At 35.7% G+C, this 25940-nt stretch overlaps 1 protein-coding gene across 2 annotated transcripts in view; it reads left to right on the top strand.

Moving 5' to 3' along the window:
• slc39a11 (solute carrier family 39, member 11) overlaps positions 1-25940 on the top strand; it is a 185034-nt gene that overhangs the window by 68888 nt on the left and 90206 nt on the right. For both annotated transcript variants that reach the window (XM_088927971.1, XM_088927972.1), the window contains one exon: positions 10380-10518. In XM_088927971.1, the coding sequence (XP_088784097.1) occupies positions 10380-10518 (139 nt within the window). The remainder of the gene's footprint in view (positions 1-10379; positions 10519-25940) is intronic.

Here is a 25940-nt window from a genome sequence, read left to right on the forward strand (position 1 = left end):
TCTGGAGCAAGTCACTTATATTACTCCAGTAAAATGCACAGCAATAGCGTCAACCAAATATTGATAAACGAAATGAATAACACCCGGGGACTTTATTTTATGTCCATTTTAAACTGAAAAATAATGTCTAGTAAAGTGGAATCCAGTGGTTTATCTTTGATAACAGTTATCAGCTTGGTTTTTCATTGACACCAATTTTGAAAAGGGTTTAGTTAAAGATTAACTCCATTTACGAAGGAGAAGGATCTGAATAGCAATGTTCATGTGTCAGTGGGCCTCATTATCATAGGAAGACAGTAAACAAAATAGTGCCATACGTACTGTTTCAAGATGCATTATTTTTAAACAGTATGTAGGTCAGCACATTTGTACGGGTATTTCCAAATATACAGAACCTAAAAGTTTGCCTTTGATATATTGACATCTGCTTTTTTAAAAAAAGGGTGTCCATAAATTAAGCTGAAATATAATTATCATCAGTGCCCACTGTAATTATCTAACCTTTAGTTTTGGTGAATGAAAGCTGCAAAATTACAGATAGTCTGTTGATGAGCATAAGCTTTCGGACTTTAATTTACATAATAATAGAATATAGATGAGGCACACCCCTGTGGGCTTTGTAAGTCCCTTTTATTTTTCTAATAATTCCTTTAGGAAATTAATCACCAGCTACTTCCTTAACCCTGTTTTCATTTTAATTGCCCGTCAATTTAGTTTTCAGCCTTGTTTTCATGGTATAGGGTTGGTGCAAATGGCTATCAGCCATAGTTTATTCCAACAATGTTGTCTTTTCTTGGTCTGCTATCACAGTATGTTTTGAAACTGATACATATAGAAACACTGGATACAAAACAAGTCAGTTCACAGTGGACATTAAATTCTGGGTCTGAGCTCAGCTTTCTTTGTTACCTGATGATTTATTTTCTCAGTCTCACAACTGCTCTGTTTTTTTCCACTTAATGTGAAGTTCAGCAAATTTGTACACAAGGTGAAATATTAAATGGAAATATCATGACCTGAAAAATATCTGTATTAGTTAAGGATGGCATGATGCGCATTTCTGATGCACACAAAAAATAGACCAGGATGTTCCACCTGCAAATATATTAATTCCTACAGAAAGATCAAAAGCTCTAGATCATCGATCACAATCCATGATCTTATACTTTTATTTTTCTTTATTTATTTTATACTTTTTTTACATACACAACTAAAGGAGTAGTTTACTACATTATCTGCAAAAAATGCAACAATTTTGCAACAAATTACTGTTTTGTGGAACATTTCTAAAGCCTTCATATCAACACCACAGCATATCCAGTGGCCCAGCTGAGTAACAATATTAATCCTGAAGAAAACATCTGTGCAGTACATCAATGCTATGGAGCAAGTGTTGCCTACAGACAAATAGAATTAAAATCTATCATTATGACATTATCCACACAGAATTTACCACTGCGCTTGAGTTTCTACACAGCTTAGAGAAGCCTTTTCGTTTTGAACCAGCCTGTAACCACTAATGTTGTAATCATTTAAATCTTGCGTACAACATAAAAGTTTTTTTTTCCATCTTAATTTTGTACACTGCAATGCAACGGTCCCCAGAGCCTTTTAATATCCATTATAGCAAGTTGATAACCACAGAGTATGCCATGCTGCTCTGTTGTAAATTATACACATGGAACGCTGTGCACTCTATGAACTCTGCTGATGTTAGCGCCCTCTGGTGTGTATGTGTCCATGGGAATATTTGTCATGGTCTCATTTGCATACGTGCCAAATTTCATTGGTCAGCATTACACTCTGACCATTACTATCTCTTCAATAGTTATCTAAACCAGCAAACTGTTGGTGTTACTGGTTAACAATACAACCTAGCCTTTAATTTATTGGACATCTTTTATGGGCAGAATTGCAGAATATTGCATGGATTGCAAGTCTGATTTTAATTATTTCATACTATTTTGATATAGCTGTGTTGTTTTAGGGAAATGCTAGAAAAGGCTAATTTAAATTTACAGTTATTTTTTTGGTCTATTTCAATGTTTTAATCACATTTATCTTTATAAAATGTATAAAGATATGTATAAAATGTATAATGTGACACCTGAAGAAGGCTCCACGGCCGAAATGTTGTGTTTTCTTTCCTTTTTTTCAGCATGGAATAAACTTATTACTTTTTCCTTTATAAAATGTATACAAGTGATCTAATCAAATTGTTTAAAATATTTCAGTAAAAAACATTATTGCTTCTTACCAATTTTCTATTTTAAATGAAAACGGTTGTTATATTTATCTTTAATCTTTTATTTATAGGATAATAGCACTTTTGAATTGCACAGCCTCTTATATGAAGGTAGAGGTAATTCAGTTAACTAGGATAATTGCTTTTGATCTTGCCAGTGCTGATAGGACATTGCTGGGATGAATAAGGATAATTTGGTGTGGTGAAGAAGCTGAAGCAGTTGATGAATATGGCTTCTATAAGAACATCATTTAGTAGAATCAGCTCTCGAGTGAGACATTGAAGATCTCTTTCAGCATCATTAAGGATGGCTGTGTTGATAAAGTTCCAGCTTTTATGTTAAGCTTTGTAAAAGGTGGCTATTAATATGAAGAAAATATCAATAAGTTGAGTGCATCCATTTAGGATTCTCAAAGGTCATCTGAATTTAGTGTCTTATGTACTTGCACATAGGAGTTAGTTCCCCTCCCACACAGTATGAACCGGTTTGCACTTTGAAGCAATGCAATTAGAAAAAGTCATATGCAAGAAACAATATTATATAAGCACCTGTAGTGAGTTTAAAATGATTAAAGGATTTTTTTTGGTTGAAACACTGCACTGTTTGATTTCTTTGCTAAGGAGTTATCTGGGATTGGGTTTAGATATCGTCTTTGATGTTTGAAGTGCTCTCCTCATGTGGTACAGAAGCCATCAGCGTCCTACAGTAAAAAGCAGAATAGCCACAAGAAGCTTATGTTTGCTGTCAAAGGCCTGTGAAACAATGCATTTGAAATTAAAATGCTTTAACAAAACTTCATTACAGTGCAGTTGACAAGGAGTGGCGACCCCTTTTTTCAGGAACTTCAGGGTGAGAAAGGTTTCATTTTCAAAAATGCTTGGCTTAACATTCAGCTAGCTAGCATCTGTGCCTCCACTCTTGTGAAGTAAGGTCCCAGCTGCCCTGTTGTGGAATATGAACATTAGACAAATTTGTGATGGGAACAGGTCATTTAGTCCAATGTGATTTTCTGATTCTATCACCACATCAAGCTTAATTGGATTCCCCCATCTCAGACTTTTCCGGGTATTGGTTGTTTTGTGAGAATGGCTTTGTCAGTCTGAAATTATTTTTTAACATATCTCTGTGTTAGTTTGTTATGTTCACATAACAGAAGTTCATGTAACTGATTTGGGCATTCTTATATATTTCCTTTAGATATTTCTTGTATATTCCTTTAATATTTCCTTTAAAAACTCTAGTCAAATCTCATTTTCTAAGCCTTTGACTTTGCAGTACAGCCTCCTTTTAGAGCTGGTTTCCAGAGTGACATGGATCGCCTTGGTGGGTTTTGGTTCGGTTCCAGGCATTTATGGTCATTTTCCTAAGCTCCTCTTCAGCTCAAACCTCAAGGTAGCAAGGTAGCAAGGTAGCAAGCGTCAAGGAGTGAGGAAGACACAAGGCCTTCTGGTGGTTATCTGTATTTTCTCTTCAGGAGTGGAACCATAAGAACTGGAATAATCCAGCTGTGCCACAGCACAGTTAAGGGGAACCTGACTAAAGAAACAGAATGAATAATAAAAGGATGACACATCTTAGTCGCAGCTGGTGAAGATAACCAATGCTATTTTCAGCCTCTGGTTACAGTGTCCCCTCCACATGGCCCTGCCTGACTCTCAGTGTGAATGTTGTCAGTGCAGTTTTACTTCAAGGTAGAGTCCTTAAATTAGTGCAGACACTGAGCCTCGACACAATACCCTATTCTGCCCCCCAATTATAAAGATCAATTTTATTTCCATTTCCCTTCGTCGTGATCAAGTCTCTCTCAGCCTCATTTATGCTGTATGGATTTTAATTTGCTACCTGGGTCTGATCAGAATAAAATTTCTGAGGCAAGTGCAAACATTTTTTTTTTAAAATCTCATGCGTACTACTCAACTCTAAATGCAATAGTTGTTATTTGGATAGTCACTGTTTTTCACAATATTGTTTTACAGACACTGAAATGTAAAGCAATGCTCTAGTAAGGTCATTGTATTTTTACTTATTTGCAATTAATTCTTTAGTTTTAATCCGTGCATGTATTTGTTAATTTCTCTATAACTAAGCTATTATTGAAAATTAAAAGGACATAATAGAACCCCCCAAAAGACCTGTGAAATAAAAATCAGGAATGACCAGATGATAATGCTGATTATAATAATATTCAGTTTGACAGTATTTGCAAGCAGCATTTGTGTTTCACTAAGTAAAATTCAAGTCCTTTTTCTACAGTTCGGAATTTATCTGTCTTTATGTGATGGATGAAAACCCTGTGAAATGAAGTCAAGATACTGTAGAATAAAGCAAGGGAAATTAAGAATTTAATTCACGGACAGAAGTTTTCCTTGATTAATTTGAGCCACCAATGGTATATGTACATTATCTTTCTTACTCTTGATTTTATTTTGCATAGTGATAGAGAAGCTTTAAAAATCTTTCTCGTTTTTTTCCCTGTGCTGATTGAATATCGTTGTGTGCAGATAAGCAACATTGTTGCCCCTGCTATCCTTCCTCATTAATTATTTCAAGCAACGAGCTTAGTGTTGGAGGAGGGTCAGCAGTCAGAAAGAGTGGACATTAGTGGCTTTTAGAACATATTGCCAGTGGCTTATTGCTGAAATAACACATGCTCATAAAGCATGTATTTAAGAACGTGATGAACAATGAAATATATTCCCACACATGCTTACCATCTTCCAAAAAGTGGAGATGGAATGTTAAAAAGTCCATGCAGGTCAAAAAGAGGAAAAAAGTACAGGTCCTGGTGTGCTAGAGGAATTGGGTATTGAAATAATAACAAAATAATCCTCCTTTCTTGTACTCTTTACAGTATGTCCATTCAATTTACAAACAAAATGAATGCAAGCTTATACAGAACACAAACAGATGTAACTTTTTGTTCAAATAATGAGAAGTACTTAGGAACTAAAAAAAACAAATGCTACATATTATGAAAAGACAACCATAGGTAAACTAGCTTTGAATTCTAGACCATTTAAAACCTAGTACCTGCTTTGACACCTGCTTTTGTTGATTGTTGATTAGATTATATAAAACCAGACACACACTCACTCCTCCCTTCCTGTCCTCCCTCCACATTATTGATTTCCATGATGTATGAGGAGGCATTACTGAGAATACTTGCACTCTGCTCCTCTGAACTGGTGGGAGGGTTGTTGTGTAGTCAAAGTCAAAGGCAGACCTTCCCTTTTCATTAAGTTTAGTTGGATCTGACCTGCAGGTCTTGGGTTAATTAAAGATGCTGAGCATGTTCTTTTTCATGAATATGTTGGATTGTTAATTCCCTAACCCCCTGATTTACTTTCAGTGGTTCTGATGTTCTTATCTATTGCTGTTGAACAGAAAATATCCTTGTCAGTGCCACGTGATAAAAAAGGTTTCAGTTTAGGTTTCAAAAACAGTTATTGAATATCTACTGTAAATGAGTGGAATATTAATGGAATATTAGTGCAAAAAAAATGGGAAGACATGAGATAGACTCAATATGCACAAAGAAAATTGTCCATCAGACTAAACAAACTAAACTTTTACAAAATCCATTGCTCACAAAAAAGTTTAGTGATATGTAGACTATGTTTATTATACAGAACAATTTGGGCCATAGACTTAAAAAGGTTTTTTTTTGTTTCAGGATTCAGGGTTTTTGTTTCATGATTATGAACCCATCAGTGGCTATAGGGTGAAAACCAAAATAATAGATTTTTAAAAATGCTCATCTCTCTCTGTGTTTGGTAGAGAAAGAGATGAAATGGTGACTCGACATACTGTTTTTGGAATACATGGAAAACTTGTCACCAGGTAACAGCTTTTAATTTATTTTTTGTGCATTTTATTAAGAACTCAAATTATTTATTGCCTTGCAGTGGATATTCCCACGTTTATATTCGAGATGAATATATATTTCATGTGACCCCTTAGGACTGTAATTTGTTTCTAATTTCTGTTTGGTTATTCAGAAATGCATGACACATTACCTATTACAGATGGTTTTTATTATATTTCATTATTGAATGTCATGGCCTTGTTATGCAGTGTGGAATAATAAAACTTGATTTATCTGGAGAAGCTTTATAACACCATGCACGATACTTTTGTTGGTGCTACATTTTTGATTGTCTCTCTCATGGGTTTATTCTTGGAGCAGCTAAAGTCTGAGCTGTGGGATAATACATTGCATTTAGAAGTGAAATTCTGTAATCATTGTTCTGCTCCAAATGAAAGTGGACAAATCTATTCAGATTCAAAACTTTAATCTCAGGAGCTTAGTACGGCGTTTTTAATGACACCAGATGTCTGAACCACATTTTATCTAATCATAGTGGTCAATATTGGAAAACATAGCTGCCCCTGGCTGGCAATGTCTTAGTTGTCTCTTTAAGTTGGTAAGGGCTTTAGTTTTTGCCATTGGAATAATATATTCTTACCATGTGCTATCAACTGGTGCAGACCCACAGTTAAATGACTTCATTGCACCTCCACGTCCTCCTTAGCAGTAACTTCAAATCTTAAAATGTGCGAAAACCTAGTGACTGCATTCATTATCCAGCAAAGAAGATAATGTAGTAAGCTTGTGTACCTCATCTTACATTAATTGATCTTATTTAGTTGGTAAGTGGAAAGCAGTCAACATCTTTTGAAACTGAATATCAGACTATGCTGGTGTGTGACTGATAGGGGGCTTTGATAATGTCCTGCTCTTCAACTCAGTCATGAAATGTGGGAAACTGTAATCTGAGCTTGTGATGACCACACATTTCAAATGATGAGGGTACAGGGAGAATATCCAGAATAGCATAGAGATGTACCTGTATAGAAAGAATGTATTTAAAAAGAGGAATGTGGGGTTTGCAGTGTGAGAATTTATGACTTCTTGGACCATTGTGTGGAGTGAAAAAATTATTCATCCATCCATTTTCTAACAGCTTCAACCAATTCAGTATTGTGGGGATAGAGCCTATCCTGGCAAGCAGTAGGCGCAAGGCGGGTTGCAGTCTGAACAGGGCGCCAGTTCTTCACAGGGCACACAGACAAACATACACACACTCACACAAATGCCAGTTTTCCCAGAAGCCAATTAACCTACCAGCATATCTTCTGGACAGTGGGAGGAAACTAGAACACCTGGAGGAAACCTACACGAACACAGGTAGAATATTCAGTATAAACTCCACGCGGATACTGTAGAATCCCAAGTCCAGAATTGAACCCAGGGCCCCAGCGGAGGCAGCCATGCTAAGCACTGCATCACCATGCAGTGAAAATATTCCAATTCAAAATAAACATTATGCAAAATGTTAGATGTGTACACAGTTCTCTTGCTGTCTTTTTTATATTTTAAATAAAAACAATAAGTTTTTACGTCCGTTTTTGTTGTATTTTATATAGATAATTGCCTTATCCTTTTGTTCTGTGAGACCAGGATTCTACCAAGGGTCTGGACTTGAATAATGTAGACGTTCTGGGAAATTGAGAGGCTTTACTTTATCAACTCTGTAAGAGTAGCCTGATGAAAAAGATTTAAAAAAAACCAAAATCAATATCACTGTGGAAAAAAACATGTTCAGAATCTAATTAGGTACAAATTCACAAGCAGAAGAATACTGTCCTATTGCCACAGCTGCTTCATTTAATTGTGCCTTTGGCTGTATTAAAGTTGTATTAAAGATTGAAAACATGCTAAAATGAAAACACTTTAATTCTAATTTCTGTGGATTATCCTTTCTTTGTGTTATCATTACATGTTGGTCTCAGTCATATTTGATTCTACAAGTATCTGATATTACAAATCTGACATAAGAAAAATAGCTTCCAGAACCTGTGAATATTTTGGCAGGCAGAAAATGTATCCTGTGTTTTATACTGATTTTTTAAACTTGCCTTAACAGTTGAAGTGAATCTTCTATTGCTCTGCCAATCAGGCAGTGACATTTGCTTTTTGGCTTTAGTTTGATTTTGATAATTTAGGTATTTGAAATTCTTTGTGGATTATAAAGCCCCTCTGTTTTTTATCTCATAATGGCTTTTGTAGTCTGATGCAATTATCTGTCTGATTGTTACAGAAAAGGACATGAGCGCGAGATTGCTCATTATAGCACGATTGAAGTTAATTGGCAGAGCTTTGTGTGCATGCCCACTCCATACCTTATTATAGATTTCCCTATATTAGTACTTCATTGGGGGGAAAACACACTTGATGTCAAGGCAATCTGCTTCCTGCTTATAGGGGAATGTTAAAAATAGTATTGAAGTTATTCAGATGCAAAGTTGGTTAAGAAATATTCTAATCTCCTAAAAAAGCAGTTTTGAGGGACATTATATACCAGATTTAACTCTAAGGCTTTGCATCCCTATTCTGTTTCTCGGAAAGTCGAGGATCAAGAGCATGGCATTTTAACAGCTATTGTCATCTTAGAAAAAGCTACCTTTAACAAGAACCTGGGGATAAACTTTTGGAAATTTTACATTGGAAAAAATGGTTCATGTTTTGTGTGATTTTACTTCATTTCAATTTAAAGTATTTATTATGTCAATAAGAAGTGAGTGTCAAATTTCTTATGCACAGCAGTACTTGCTAAATCATACCAATAGATAGAATACAGTAAATATCTATGTAAAAAAACAACAGAACGTTAATTTACAAAGCCCACAGATTAATAAGTGCCATGATGGTTCCTATTTTCAAGTGAATGGGCAGGCAGCCTGGATTCCGAGATTTCTTCAAGGAGTCAGAAGTGAGTCACACTTACAGTCTGACACATCATAAATATTCAAACTAGCTTTTTACATCAGTTGCTCTCCCCACTGCAATTTCTTTCTGATGGAAAAAAAAAACATGCCGTTATTTCCTTCATTTTACGGAGTAATTTAGCTTGTTAAAGAGCAGAAACCTGTGAGTATGCATAAAAATGGAGGTGTAATACCATGTGAGGGTGAGGGTGGCGTTAAGAGGCAAAAATACTTATTTGGAATGGTACAGTAATTTGTTTTATTAGAAACATGCCAATCGCTATCTAGAGCAAACCAGAATTTCAGCTCTTGCTAATTAAACATGCATCTATTCCCTATTCAAATAATTTTGAATTTGATTATCATTTTCAATTTGTTTTAAATATAAGCTTTTTGAGTAGTTTATAAAAGCACAACTGCTGGGATAGCTTTATGATGACCAAGGAAATGTCACGTTTAGCAAAAGATGTATATTTGATTCAAACAGGTTTGGGAATCTACAAAAAACTAAAGCTTTAATGAATGTATTGTGCTCAAGACAATGAAGAAAAAATATGTATCTGTTATCTCTTATGAACCAAATGCAATGATAAACATCACATTAGTTTTTTTCTTTTTAATGTCAATGTGAGCTGCACTTTTTAGGCATGAAATACAGGATGGATTAAATTATGCTATCACTCTTTATCATATTTTTCTTTTAATTGTATTCCCTAAGGCATCAAATCATGAAATCAGTCTGACTGTCAGCTAATCCATGTGTACCATTTGACCGACAGAAGAAACGTATCTAAAGAAAATGATTCTCCTTTGTAAAAGATGTTTAAATTTGTTTTATTTTATTTTTATTTCTGGGTGTCTCTATTAGTAAAGGCTCTCTCCTGAGCACAGGTTGAGTTTTAGAATCCAGGCATCATGGGTTTGAGCCTGAGTCATTGTAATATCTAGCTATGACTGGGTTTCTCCAAGTGGTGACATAAATTGGCTGAGTAACACCGAGGTAGAAGAGGCTTGTATGGGATGCCGTCAATGATGAACATTGGGATGTGTTGCCCTTGCTTGGCTTAGAGGTAGGCTGGTTGAAGGAGTCTGCCTACACATCCTCAATCTCCTGTGTGCGGATCTCTTCATTTGAAATCGCCAGTTCCTAATTGAGAGATGATATCCAAAAATTTTAATATCCCCTTTCTTGCAAACTGCCGGTTTTACTGGATGGATAATCGACCCAGTTCTCACCAATAATGCTGAGACTTCAGGTACCCGGCAAAACAAAGGGGGGTGCTGTTTCGTGAGATCAAGAGAATGTTTTTGTTGAGTCTTCGAAGTTTTGTTTGAGAGCCTCTCTAATATCTTTCCTTTTTTCAGGGTATTGGAGAAGACCCTCACTCGGCCCTGATCTCAAATCGGGACTGTAAACCTCTCAAAGAGAAGGAAGACTCAGCCTGCCTTCACTCAGACTCTCAGGAGCTCTCCATCAGGATAGGTAGAAGTGGCCTCCATTCAGGCAAGCATCCCGTCATATACCCCCTAGGAACAAAATGGGGTCAAGGGTCTTCAGATCAGCTGCTGCATTTGGCTTATCTGGCTTGGCAAAGCAACAATGTGTCAATTTCTTTCATGATATCCTCAGCAGCAGCTTCTCTTTTTCTGTGATGGCTCACTTCACTCTCATTGTCTGTTTCTTCTGTTTACAATCCAGCTAATCACAGGGGTTTTCTGCTTTTTGATTCTCTCTCTCTTCTGTGGATCTCATCTGGAGTTAAGTGGGCAACTTCATAACATGGTGAGAGAGACAATGCACGATATACAGTAGAATTAAGATAATTTGCTCCAGAAAATCAGCAAGAGGAGTAGTTTTCATGTAAAAAAATAATTGGACTGGGAATTACAAACTGTTTTTGAAGAAACAGATACGTATATTAAAGGTAAATGTAAACAAAAACAACACAACAAGCAATAAAATAAACATTTATTGGATGCATAAATGCATATGAATAAACAGATGAATAGATATATTGAGAAAAAATTGTGTTTGGTAGGATTATTAGTTGCTCAAAATAGATAATATTATAGAATATTTTTTAAGCTCATTTTAAGGTTACAAAAAGGCATCTTGGAATGGAATATGCTTTCCTCTGGCCTCCAGTTATATTATTTATTGTGTTTATAAGAGCGAATGTGTTGGGGTGCTTAGCTGTTCGATGATCACATTATAGTACAGTATATACAGTAGGAGGCAGAGTAATAGATAGCCCAGTTGCATGGCCCATGACAAATGTGATGCAATTAACTGCAATTATCACTTTTGGTCTGAGCCAGTCTCAGATTAAAAATGTATGATGAAAAACTGGACCTTTCCATACAAGCAAAAACATACCAACATTATTATATGAACTGTGCACATCTAAGGCTTTTTATATTAGAATATATATGGGATTTAAATAGCATGCAAAATCTTCACATCTTCACACATGAAAACATAAAAATAAAAAAACAATAATGTGCCTATGGGGGAATTCATTTCTTATGAGACAGGTGGTGAGGGCCCCTTTACGAAAAGAGTAGATGAGGAAGAGCTGTCAGTAATTCTCATAGGAATATGACAGTGCCTTTGACTGATGTTACAACAAGGTCATTTAAATTTTCTTTTAGAACTGACATTGCTAAGGTTATTGCTTCATGGTATACTAATGTAGAATCATGTATTTCCTATTTTTTCATTATACGTTTTCCCATTTGAAGATACCCATGCAGAGCTACTATAATACAGTGTCTTGAAGCTTTGTATTGCAGAGTCTTGGTTAAAACCCATATTATGAACCATGTTATCTTTATTCCTGGGTGACTTCTTGGCTTTTTTTCTGTGGCTTCCTACCTATGGTGGTAAATGAGTGAAAACTGAGTTTAAACCATGTGGTAATCTCCCATTTTTTCTTTTGAAAGGAATGTGGCAAAATGTTTTTCACATCATTAAAATGTTGAGATTTTGCTAAGGCTCTGTCTGGACAGCAAATGGAGAAAAAAAATGTCACAACATCAAAATACTTTAAAAGATGTCCCTTGAATGTCAGGTGTCATGCCTTGATAATGGTTAATGTATCTGGTTAACCATGTGGGGACAGATTGTTTACTGTTACTGTACATGGCTTTTTAGCTTATTAATCTCCTCCATTTAAAACATTAATATGTACACTTTAATACAGCAGCCTGCATGAGGGGCCCATGACATTCACGCCTATAAACAGTTTTTTACATTTTTGCTTTTTTAACAGTAGGTCCATAGGTAATGTAGAAAAGAAAGCACAGAGAGATAGGAATTCTAAGAACATGTCTGTTCTGTGGTTTATTTGTAAATTAGATCAGAACAAAGAATATAACATCAGAAAAAATGAAGAAGTTGAAATAAAAAGAAAAAATGGGAACCTGCAGGTATGATTTGAGTAATGATGGGAATTGAACAGGACTGGTGCTGTGATCTATATAGTGGGCAAGTAACATCATGTTTGTACTTGCTGTTCATACAGTAGTGTCTGTTTAATTCCATAAAGGGGAAAATAAGAACACAACGGCAGAGATTCCTCTTTTAGAAGTGTATCGAACAGCTATAGTCAACAAGGGGATATAGAGCCTACACACAGCTTCGCATTCAGATGCAAATTAGGATTTATGCCCAGTTAAGGAAGGGCACTTGGACGTTGGGGATTAATTCAGTCATGAAATTGCTTTTTCGCTGTGCCCTATTTGGAATTAAAGACTGCAAAAACTGTCCATAATTCTTGTTCAAGTAGCTAACACTCTCCGGTTAACTGTATTTTCATTCTATTTTTTCAACAAGATTACGTTAACCTACATCAAAATACATTACGTACTAAAAAAGAGCTCCATTTGGATGCCTTACATGAAATAGAATCAGAAGGTTAGACGAGCCGCTATAGTTATTTATCCCAGAATACATTTAAAGAACTCTGGACAATCGTTAAATACATTGTTACCCTTTTAAATTATGTTAGCACCAGTTCTTCTTCATACCAGCTTTGTATCTTTGAGATTTTAAAATCATTAATGGTACAATTTCTTTCTCAGCCATCACTGAAAACAAAAATATACAGTAATACTGTATATCAGCTATATCTCTGCTACTTGTACAGTGTGGTATATGATGAGTTTTGCCTGCTTCCATGCTGTGTCATCACTGTCATTGAAAACTGACTAGCTAATGTAATAGCAATTAAAATACTTATTTATAGGCCTGAGATAAAACATAGATTTTTTGGTGTTAGATGTCAAGCTCTTTCGACAGAGAGTTTTTATCTCTCAGATGAAGAAGATTCATAATTCTTTTCATCATAGGTATTCTTTTATTCATTTTATATTTGGTTTTTAGACAGGTCTTATCCCACTCCCCCCATCCTGTCATGGCATGCATTCCTCAGAAACATGCACTTGTCAACGCGATCTACCAAGTCCCATCTCGGATGTGCTGAAGACTTAGCACTTGACTGGCGCAGTGATATACCTTTCGCTGACACTGAAAGGCTTACAGGAGCCCAACCAATCACAGGCATTGCTGGTAAAGGGCAGGCCAAGGGGACTCTTAAGACATTCAAGCGTATCCGTCCCTGGTGGTGTAAAGCCAATTAAGCACTTTTGCCCAGGAAACATTGGTCACGGTTAGCAAATTACGTGACCTAGGCTGAAACTGGAAATGTCTGAAAGTCTGTGGGGCTCAACCTGCACTCTCAATGGCAACTCTCACTGTATACTTTCTGAGACACCTAGGAGCCAATAGTTGATGAAAAAAGGAATGAGTGCTTTAATAGCCCAGTGTTTAATACACAAAACCACCATTAAAATCTATTTTTAGTTGGACCTTTCAATTTGGAAGGTAGATGACTAGTGGAGAGTTATTGTGTGCAAAAAAAATACCAGCATCCTCACATAGTTTATAGAGTCTTGTTAACACCTTTCCCCTGGACAACTAATTACCTTTACTCTCATCTCATTGCACAAAATGGTGAAACCATTTTTTGCTCACACAAAAACATGTCATTCAGCTCTTTTTGCATCCATTTAACAGCTGGAGTCTTTTCTATGCATTGCTTCTAGGACGCTGTGTATCCTTCACACAAGCCCACTATACTGTCCTATTAACTCACAATACAACATTTAGTAAGTTTAACCTATAATTCATTCAACTATCAGATGTACATGCAGCAAAAGAGACATTGGTGTGGAGCTGCACCTGTGTTATGTGATTTCCAGGTTTAAGTAAACTTCATCATATTTTTGGTTCCACTACTACTTCGGCTTCATCTTGAAATGTTTGTTTTTTCTTGCTTTGTTACAATAATCCATTTCTCCTTTGTTGTTTGTCACTAAGTCTTCTGGTGATTTTTTTCTCTATACTTGGAGGACAATCAGGCAATGATCCACAGTTGCTTGTGTTCCAAATTGTCTAACCATTAAAAAAAAAACTGACACAGATCAACCCTCCCTGAACAGCTTTCCTTGGAACACACGCCTGGCTCTTTGAGAACAGGAACACTTTATTTTTTACAGAAATGTGTAGTGCCGAACAGTACTGCAAAGGTGTCAGGATGCAATGATCGTCTTTTAAAAAAATAGCTCTGGTTCCTTTCACCTCTCCTGTTTGAAGCATGGAAGCAGATGAGACATGATTTGTTTGCATGCCTCAAAAGATCACATATTTTGTTTTTAGCTGGGATGAAAGAAAAATCCCCAAATCATACACAAGTTAAAATGGAACTAAATTGTCTGATCAACAGTACAGGTATCTTTCTCTTGAATCATGGGTCCATAAGGTCAGTTGTGGACTAGAGCGCCTTCTGTGTGGAGTTTGCATGTTTTCCTATGTTCACATAGCTTCCCTCTGAGTGTTTCCCAGTTTATTGTTAGTTTATTTGGCTGATGCTGTTTTTCAAAGTGACATTATCTTCATTCCTCACAGTCCAGTCAGTACATTTTGACCAATTAATGTATGCAGTCACTATTTTATTTTTTAGTAACTTTTTTACACCACCTTAAGAATGTATTGTTAAACTCATACTTTGAAATCTACATCATAGTGGCTATGTGTGATTGCTGCAGGACTGCTCCAGGCAGTTTCCATCTTCAGAGACTTGTCATTCTTCTCTTAATTGCCTCTGTGATCTGTTAATCCAGGGCATAGTGTACATACTGTGAGGCTGAATAGAGCTTTATAACTGCACATTATACTTTCACTGTGCCAACGTTAACTTTGATTAGATCTGCTACCAGGTTTGCTTCTGAATTCTCCAAGAATTTCCTGGTTTTATTAAAAGTTAAATTTATTGTAAGTTGTACCTCAACCGTAACACACCTCTATAACTTTTGTTAGTCTATAAAATTTAGACCTACCATTTTTTTAGAAACTTTAAACTTAACCATTTTGGAATCACTGTGTACTTTCAGCTCATGGTCACCAACCCTGTAACCGCACACGGGGGAAGAGACAGGAAATGTAGGCAGACTCCTCTGACTTAATCAAACTTTGAACTAATTATCTTTTAACACAGTGCTGATTGGAGGAGCGACGTGTTCCTTGCAGACAGAACTGCATGCTTGCAACCACATTGGAGGCTGCAATAGTTGTGATTACCAGGAGTGATAGCCTTCCCTTGTTGGTGCTCAGCCACTTGTGAAAGCTCAGACATATTTGGTATGATAAATATGCGGTATGGCACAGGTTCAAACCTGTGATTCCTGGATCTTACCCAAATAATTTAAATTGAAATGACATTGACTTATCTGTGCAATTGATATGTAGGACTGTTCCACTGCACTGTAAGTTGTCATAATTAAAAAAAATAGCATACCATGGTAAACTATTCTTTTCGTATGGGCATTGTTTGTACATGCATGTGCAAGGACTTGCGTGGACTTAAATTAATACTGAACACAAACTTTTTAAATCTGGCTTTAGACTGTAATTGTCGTGAAGTGGAATCCTGCCCTTTTGTGTTCTTTTAGAATGGCTTCCCTTTTGTGTGACAATCACTGATTGAGTGCAATGTGCTGGAGACAATGACACCCAATTCATCCGTTTTTTGTTTGCCTTATTACTGTTATGGGGGCTATTCTTGGCAGGAGTGAATGACAATCAGACTGATTGCTGCTATTTAGAATGCTGGCTGTGATATCACGAAGAGATACAGCACAGCATAATCACCAAGGCCCTTGTATGAGTCCTGCCATTTCTGGCAGTCTAGAGAGGGAGCTTAAATATATCATATCCAAGAAATATTTTGTTTTCCATTTATTATTTTAGTAATTTTAGTGTTACATTATTATGTTGATCATTAATTCTTTCAACAGAAAGATTTAACACAAAGCTGATTTCCTTTCCATACGTTCCGTATTTGAAGTTTTGATGTTTAAAGCCATTATAGGCATTTTTAACATTAAACATTCCTCCTTTTGGGGGAGATAACAGATTTTGTCAAAGCAAAAAAAAAAGAAAAAATTTAAAGGTTAGGTAGATTTTCAGAAGCAGCTATTGTTAATGCATGCTTTTGTTCTCGTGCTATGTGCAGCATAGCACACCAATTTACAGAACTAGAATGTTCTCTAGGGAGCTAAGCCATGCACATCTTTCTTAGAAGCTCCTGGATTACATTTAGTTTGGTTTGACACCTGTCAAGACAATTTATGCATACTGAAATCAGATGGGATTCTTTCCTTTGTTAGTTGTCTCTCTGTTATTACAGCATCCAGAACTTCACTAAACAGAAAAGGGAAAATATTACAGCCATGTGTCCAGCCTATGATGACTCCTGTGTGATCACTTTAACTGTCTTGCTCTTACTCCCTCTCATTAACCTGACCATCTGTTTGATAGAGATCATGCCAACACCAAAGAAAAGAAAAGACAGTCATGCTATTGTCAAAGCATCTTTATTTTCATCTTCTTTATTTGAAAGGGAGAAGAAAATGAAAGTAAAATGTGAAGCAATGTACAAAAATGCATTAAAGAGCACCACAGTATGTACAGTATTTATACAAATATGCATGTGCAGACCATATGACCCATAAATATCTGAACACATTTAAAAGAACTAGACAAATGAAAAAAAAGTGTTTTCTCTGAGATTAATAAGTTATTTCCTTTTTTAGAATGTATCTGATAATTTAAGGGATTGCCAGACCTCCAGACCGTCACTTCTCTCCTGGTTATGTTGTGCTGAATTTTATGGCTCGTTTAGAAACTGAAGGATAAGAGCAGTGGATTTCCTAGTATCTCCTCCCATGCGGGTTTTTAGAGATGTTTTTGCTTTTATATTACAGTAACGTGTTTGTGTTATGTGGTCATGTGATTTGCTGCTAGGTTTCAATTAAGAGATCTTCAGTTAAAAAGCTGTAAACACTATCCACCCATCTATCCGTTCTCTAAATGCGTCTTCAAGTTCAGGGTAGTGAGGAAGCCAGAGCCTTTCCTGGTAACCAACAGGCACAAGACAGTGTGCACCCTGGACAGTCTATCACATACTGTACACACACTCCAATTACAGCCAGTTAAACTACCAGTATTTTATCGGACTGTGGGAGGAAACTGGAGCACCCCAAGGAAACCATCTCCACTCAGATAACACCCCAGATTCAGAACTGAATCTCGATCCTCTAAGATAACAGTGCTAACCACTGCGCCACTGTGCTGCCTTGTAAATACTACATAATCAATATTAATAAATTTGTAATATTTAAATATACACATAAAAGTTTACATAGTACACTATATAAAGTAAAAGGTTTTATTTATATTATTTATTCCTATAAAGTTTATTTATAGGAGACACTGTGCTGTTAGCTTCAGCCTTACATAATCTCCTTGGGCAGCACTTCATACCCTAACTCTTTGAAGTCATTTCACATAAACACCTTTTCTCAATAACTAATTATCATTGTAGTTTTATATGCACTACATAGTAACTTTACAAAGCTTTTCCAATACCACAGTGAAAGCAAGCTTTAAATAAGCTTGTCCAGGAGAGCTCTGCTCATTCCAGAAATGGGGAAAATAATAAGGAAAACATTCAATGTTGCAGTGTGGCAACTTGCTTAAATTATTTAAGTGATCCACTTTACACTCAAATGTACAAACCAACTATTTATATTCCATGCTCTCTTGAATTACCATTTTTCCATTTTTTGCAGAGGAAATACAGCAGATGTAGACTCTTATGGGACATGCCATCCTGTTTTATATATGCAAGAAGAGCCATACTTTTATGTAAAATGACATTAATGTATCCCCTTCTTTTTGGCAAGATTTATTAAAATATGAAATATATAAACATTTATATGAGTATAAAAAGTAAGCTGTTTATTGAATATTAACAAGCAGTGTTCTGTACTTTTCAAATGGTTCTAATCCTGAGACCTGTGGAATCAGAGAGTGTTACCAGAGCTGTTTATTCCACAAGACTCACAACAGGCCTACTATATGTGTCAGCTCACACCTTCAAACACATGAGTACAGTGGCAAGGGTAGCAGTCTGTTCTTGGGCTGCTTCTTTCGCTGCACAATGGACAGACCAATTTATATTTAATAACACTTTTGACATTATGGAAATGGCTCCTGTTAGGCAGACAGATACAGTTCCGGGAGACCCAGACTAATTATTTTCATTCCATTGATGTTTCTACCTCTTTCCCTTTGTTTGTACTGCTGAGAGTAGATGTGCTTTTCTTATATTTTTCAATATCGCTGCTATACAGTTGAAAGAAATTGATTATATCCTTAAAGGGGTAAATCTGTATGGATCCTCTTATACTTGGATTGCTCAGTTGTAGTTCATTTCTTATTTAGGCATTAGAGTACGGCTTTTTGTGATTTACTAGAGAGCAGTCTTTAATCTGAATAGGCAGTAAAATCAAGAATTCAGAAGGTGTGTGCTTCTTTAGCAATATTAGCAATATTCACTTCTCAACTCACTGTTTTACTGTTGCTGTACATCAGATTTTAACTAATGTTGTTTTTTTGTGGAAACAATTTTTTGACCATTATTTTATTTTTCTTTCCTGTGGTATCCCTTTATGTTTTATTTAGCTGCAGTCATTAGTGCCTGTGTTGCTTATTTTCTACCTAGGGATAAAATGTTTAGACCTTATTGCTATGTTGGAATTAGTAAATTATTATTGAAAGCAAACCCGTGATTGGAGATTTCACATTTTAAATCAGGAGGTTTAGGTGTCAGGTGCTGAGATTCAAACATCCCTCAGTTATTGAATTATTACTGCAAGACTGCAGATGACATCAGTTTAAAGCTATTGTTGCAGGTTCCCTTTGATAGGTATTCTGGTCAGAATTTGTAGTGTAACATACTGTATGGAATTATTTCTAATAATGCCACAATGATGGGAAATTTCTCTGTACTTTGCAAGTTGTTTGCAGATCCAAATCATTAAACATATTATTTGCTGTTTTAATAACTGTGCTTTTAGTCACAGTAACAGGTCTTTTATGGAATGCCACATTGAAGACACTAACAGGCTAACCTTTTTGTATTTGTTACTACATTGCTGTTAGTTGCACATTAATTTTTTCTAAAGCTTTTTATCACATTATGGATTAACCAATTAGCCCCTTAATGGTTCTTACTTAAGTAGATTATGTAAAAAGTTGAGGTTGGAAAAAATGTACATAAACAGCACTAATGTATTAAATTGACAAGATGTTTTTTTTATTTCATCAAGCTGCAAATACTTCCTTAGGTTAAATGGAAGGTGACATGTCTTCTTTCATTTATACCTCCATGTGTTTTGTTAACAAACATTTAAACAATACTGTACAAAGGACAAGACATTGGAAAGCTGTTGTAAATTCATATTAACTGTTTCCTCAGTTGTCCATTATTCATGTAAATTCCTGGGACTCAGGAATCACTTATTTTATTAATGAAACTTTACTCTTGCATCCTGATTCTAATTAGCACACAGTTTTAATGTGCAAAGTGAAAAAGTAGAGCTTTTTGAGTTGTGGGTGTGTGCTGGCAGGCCTGGAGAGAGCCAGGGTGACGTAAGAGACTCATTTTAGTTTGAAAAACAAAAGATACAACAGAATCAACAAATACTGGCTCTTTAAGAGCTAAGCGGTGATGTAACTGTGTGATTGCTCAGAATAAAAATATACAAAGTGGATTAAAACGCAGAATGCAGGATGGCCTTAAGACATTGAGAGTGAAGTCAGTCTTTTAACAGATCTGAACAGATGTAGCAAAAAGTAATTCTGGGCTTTCATACAGGCTGAGGGATCAGAGTGCTTTTAAAGCCTAACCACATTCTCATATGCTGGTCCATTATTCCATCACACCTTTTGACTGCCTTTGCTACCTTAGAGCCAAATTAACTAAAGAGTTAGCAGATTTAGCAGTCTGCTCTCCCACTTGCACGCATTCATCTATACCAATGACGTTTTCTGAACTGCTCAAACACTGAGCAGAAATGATTGTTTTGTGAAATTGTCACTGGTGTAATATAGTATTTGCCCGTAGTCTATGAAACACTATTTTTTGTGTACTGTTGCTGCGCAGACAAGATCTTGAAAAGTTATTTGCATCATGTTCCCAGTAGATTAAATACAATAAAGGTTTTTAGCTTTTAGAAATTCAGGTTACAGGTAATGCTGTGACAGGTAATGAATGTGTGTTTAGAAAGCCATGCCTCATGCTGCGATGATAACTGAAATCACTAACCAGTTTTACTTTGGTCTTGTTGCTCTGGAATAAGAAACAAAACAGGAGTAAAAGAGCTGATGCGGGCTATAGATTTCAACAATGGTTTCAGGCACAGTTACTTGAGGTCCCCAGCCCAGACAAATCACAGTCCTGACAGAAAAGGTTTCCTGACAATCAGGTTTTGAATGCTTTTGAAAAGGCAGGTGAGTTATGCTTGGAACAGACTTATTGTTCATCATGAGTCATGATGCAAGTAAGACCCAGAGATGTCAGATGAAAGCGATAGATGCAGCATTGTGTCACAGACCTCTGCCTGCAGTATAGTATTGGGGAAAAAATACATGACAATGAGTTACTTGTGTAAGGCATACTTTGTTTAAATTAATAAGAAGTTGAGGTAAATACAGTAGCTTTTAAGAGGTAATGTATTACTTTACATAACTAAACACACTTCATAGATACTGTACATAAATCACTGTAACTGATGACGTTTTAAAATTATTTCCCCATAAATAAAATATTTTTCTTATTAATATGAGTGTATGAGTGAATATGAATATGAGTGCTTTCCCTGATATATTTTATGCCTTCTTCAGAGACAGATTTAATACCTGTATTTTGTTTTTGACCAAGTCAGCTAGGGACATTACATGCTCCATAGACTCCTATGATGACCCATCATCACCAGACATTATTCATGCCTTCAGAAATTCTAAACTTGTTTTAGACTATTGAGTGGTTTCTATGTGTATATTCTAGCTCAGTTGATGCAGAGTGGGAAGAGACGTTATAAAGAACACTTCCTCAGGACTGGATTTTGTATATTTACCAAGCATATGCATTTTTCTAATATGTGATTTGCTGTCAATTTTTAATGAGAGTGACACAGAAGAATCTGTATACTGAATTGTTGTAAACATAAGCTTGAAATTAAATTACATCATGCAAAAAAACTTTTCTGATGAGAAGCCCTAAGTGAATATAAATTTCAGCCGTTTCTAATGAGTAAAGAAATAAACAGGCACTCATAGTTACAGTACACCCTGTTTCCATTAAACATGGGCTGGCAAAATTGAATTCTAATAACTATCGTTCATATTTATGGATATTACAAGGAGTAGATCAAGTTTCAAACAGGTAAAGTTAGGCACACAAACCCAAGGGAGGTAGGAGTTTGAGTTTTCAGCTCATCTTCTTGTTTACATTTTTTGTTATCTGCTACAGCATGTTTCATTGAAGTGATTCTAATCAGTTGCAGACATCACATGATTCAAAAGTGCCTGTCTGATGAGTTGTCCTTATGTTTGTAGGAATTTAAGAATATAGACTGAATGAAGCTTAAACAGTAAAGGCCTAAATAATCGGTATACAGTTTTATTAGGAAAATTGTGATGAGCAAAGTCAGTAGAACTGGCAGATACAAGATTATGCTGAGCTCTAGAATCAAATTCGGAGACCTAAAATAATTTTACTGAGAAAGGGAGATGCATTTGTTATTACACAAAATGCATTTTTTAATCTCATAGCAGTAGAGAGTTTTTCCTTTTTTACATTTGGAATTGTCAGTCCTTTTGCCAATCCAGTTTTTTTTTTACCTCTGTGGTTTGGACTTGCTGGCTGTTAATCAATTCAATTTATTAGTTTGCTCTCAGTATCTCAGGAGAGGTAAGGACTGTGTAGTGTGTACTCTTTTCCATTTAAAACACACACTGTCTGAGCCACCTGCTCTTTTTTGCTGTTGGTGTCCCTTAGTACTGTCAGTGAAGATGGCATCAACTGGAGACATAATGCAGCTGTTTGCGAGGTTGGTGTGTTGCTTTTAAGATTGATACTGTATAGGGTATCAGACACCAAGGCTAAACGTCTGTTTTGATTTAAAAATAGGAGTGCAGTAAAATGAGTATGCCATTGATACCATTGCTAAATTAAACAGATAAAAGCAACATAATGCAAAATATGGATTTCTCATTGTATTCTGTTCTCTGAAGCTGTGTTTTTAATAATACAGACAGATCAAAGTGCAGAGAGTGACCCAGAAAAAAAAGGTTTTGCTTCAGTAGCTTTTCAGAATGTTCCCAATTTTGTTTTTTTATACAAATGGAATTTTTTTCCCAATTTCATCAGTAGTAACTATTTTGAAACATCTTTGAATCACATTGCATGCAGTGCAAAATGTGCAGATAAATGCTACCTGCTTGAAACTATTTAGATTTTTTTCTCATGTAGCAGAACTGGTTAAGGAGTATAAAATATACAGTATCCCTTAACAGATTATACATTGTGCTTACTTTCCCTTGAACAGTTATTTCAAAGTATGAGTTATTTCAAATAACTCATAAGTTATTATTTTGTGGTTTCATTTGTATCTTAGAACTTACTTCCTCACAGTAAGGTTTTTGTACTATCACAAGGTACAGTAGTTTTGGTACAATAGAAAACCATATCACCAGCATACCCGATCTTTAAAAAAATAGAAAATAAACTTCAGAATTATTTCTTACCATTATTATTTCTACTTTTTTAAAAGAGTTACTTTGGTATTTTGTAAGTTTTATTAAGTCAGTGCATGGACATCCGTACCATATGAACCTATTACTGGCATCTGAATAAACAGCATGTTGTTTCAAAGTTATTTTTGTCAGCGAGCACTTTCCCCTCATTGTTCATTCAATGTTATGAGTAATTCCCCCCAAAATAAAGGTTTACCACTTTACAGATTGACAGGTGAGAGGTATTCTCTTTGTGACCTTTTCTCACCCATCAAAGACTAAAGGAATATCTCTTGAATATCCTGGCTAGAAAATTCAGGTGCAAGTGGACTCACTGTTCTGTCAAATCTGTTAGTGAAACAAAGGTGTGTCAGACTGGCAAGATTCTCTTTATTTTAAGGTTCACGTTCAACCCTCAAAATTTCACAGGTCGTTTGGAGAGACAAGCTAAATGTTATATAAACGATTGCTTTGAAATAGACAAAAGCTTGTGCTTTATTTGCAAAAAAACATTAAGGTTAACTGCATAGTTTTATCAATTTCTTGACAATCATTTTACAGGTGCTTCAGTGTAGCAATCAGTAATCCAGTTTGTTTTTTTTCAGTGGAAAAGAAAGACAGTTCAGCCTGTCCTGGGCTGGAAGCTATTTTAACCCATTGTGTTTTTGTGAAGAGTCATTTTTTCCTCCCTCATTTTATGTGACTGTTTCAGTCAGTCTTTTTCATGACAAGTGCCTCGTCAGAGCACTTTATGATGAGTCATAATTCAACAGGGAATGGGAAAAGTACAGTAAAGCAGTACTTCAAAAAATAAAGTGAAGTAACAACTTAAAAAACAATTTTTAGAAAGTTAACAAATCACTGATGAAGCACTCAATTCAAACCTCTCCAAATGTCACGCGCCTAGGTGAAGGTTATTAGCAGTTAAGGCACTGAAAGCCTTAAAACAGTAAAATAGAGGGGAACATGTAAAAATGGAGAACTCAACCCTGTTAAGAGGGAACAGATTATAGGGAAAGGCAGGAAAAGCATATAAATTTTGAAGTTTTGATATTTGAATTCCAGGAGCATGCATTTAAGATTGAAGATTAATAAAAAAAGGCCCATATATGTAAGTGGTACACAGTTATTTTTTGAAAATATGAATGCTGATAAGCACCTTCTTAGAACAACATCAATTAAATTGGTAGATAAAAAAAAATTGCACTATTTGAACCAAACCCTTATTGTACTGATTGAATTTGATGGAGCAAGAGATTAGCTTTACTGAGACAGTATGTTGTAACATTCTCTGGGAAATGAAAGGACGATATCAATCTTTTCATTCTATTTTCAAATCTTGGGTAGAAACTGTTTTATCGCCTAAGAGCCTGATTGCTGACTGAGACTGAGACTAGGCAGATTGGATTTCTTATGCATGCACAGGGGATATAGCTATATGATAGTACTATACATATGATTTCATGATTCACTGCTGTGTGTATTGATATCACCGTTAGCAAGGGGTCTTTAGTGTCCCCTGGCAACCATAGTCAGGTGCAAAGCAGTGGTGATGGCTATTTGAAATGTAAACATTGCATAAAACAGCTTGTGGGGCCTGTGTTTATTTGAACAAAGCATTGATATGGATAAACAGTTATTACTCTCTTTGGCTAATGTTGTCACTTGAAGGAAATGGTTTTAAAAAAAAGCTCACCATATGCTTCCGGTCTGCATGCGAATTCTAAAAGCTCTCAAGTCCTTTTTTTATTGTTCACTTTTCAGTATTGATGTCAGAGCCTGGCAATCACCGGAACATTGCAGAGAAGGTTCACTTTTGTTTCATCTGGAACTTATCCAGTCATCCATTTGGGTTTTAGATTATCTTTTTTAACGGAGTTATTGGCTTTGCACATCATGCAAAACAGTATGGTCACTGAAAATAGTTATAAAAAAGGAAAGAAGAAGCATTGCAGATCAATAAAAAGGTGTGATTTAAAAGACACACAGAGCATGAGTCTGCATATAAAATATAGCATATATTTGTGTCTCTTCATATGTCTGTGCAGTGGTCAAATGGAAATTAAGAAGTCATAGTATGCAAAGGATACTGAAAATAAATCTTTGCTTGGTGAAACATTCCCATGTAAACATAAAATATGAATGACAGAAAGAACTGTGTTTAAACAATATTTAATGATTATTTCTGTTTTTTTATCAATTAAATATATTTTTTTTACTGACAAAGATACACCTTCAGAGATTCCCATTATTTGATTCCAGCTATTCAGAGATTCCAGTTACAGCAAATCTCACTACTGAGAAATAATTGTTTTTGTTTTGCTTCCTGACGTATTGGTGAACCCACTGGCCTGGCACTCGGATTGCTCTAAAAAGATATAAGTTTGATGATTCTTTTTGAATTCTGAGAGTAAAGTCTGGAGGTAAAATAACTGGGGTTTTAGGAGTTCATTATTAGAAAGCAGTGTGCAGTATGATGACACTATTACAGGGAACATTTTCCTTCATTTTCTCTTATGTCAACCCAGTAAATTCTGAGGGTAAACGAAATGTCCTACACTAACAGCCTAAAATAATTATTCTTTTAACCTTAGCAGTGAAGGGTACCTGTATTATAGTATTCAAAATCCTCAAAGGTATTGACAAAATCCAAAAGGGATTTGTTTTCATCTACAGTGAAACATGAACCAGAGTACACAAATGGGAACTAAAGAGAAGTACAT

Source organism: Atractosteus spatula, chromosome 11 (genome assembly GCF_055471065.1).
Source record: "Atractosteus spatula isolate fAtrSpa1 chromosome 11, fAtrSpa1.hap1, whole genome shotgun sequence".
Taxonomy (NCBI): domain Eukaryota; kingdom Metazoa; phylum Chordata; class Actinopteri; order Semionotiformes; family Lepisosteidae; genus Atractosteus; species Atractosteus spatula.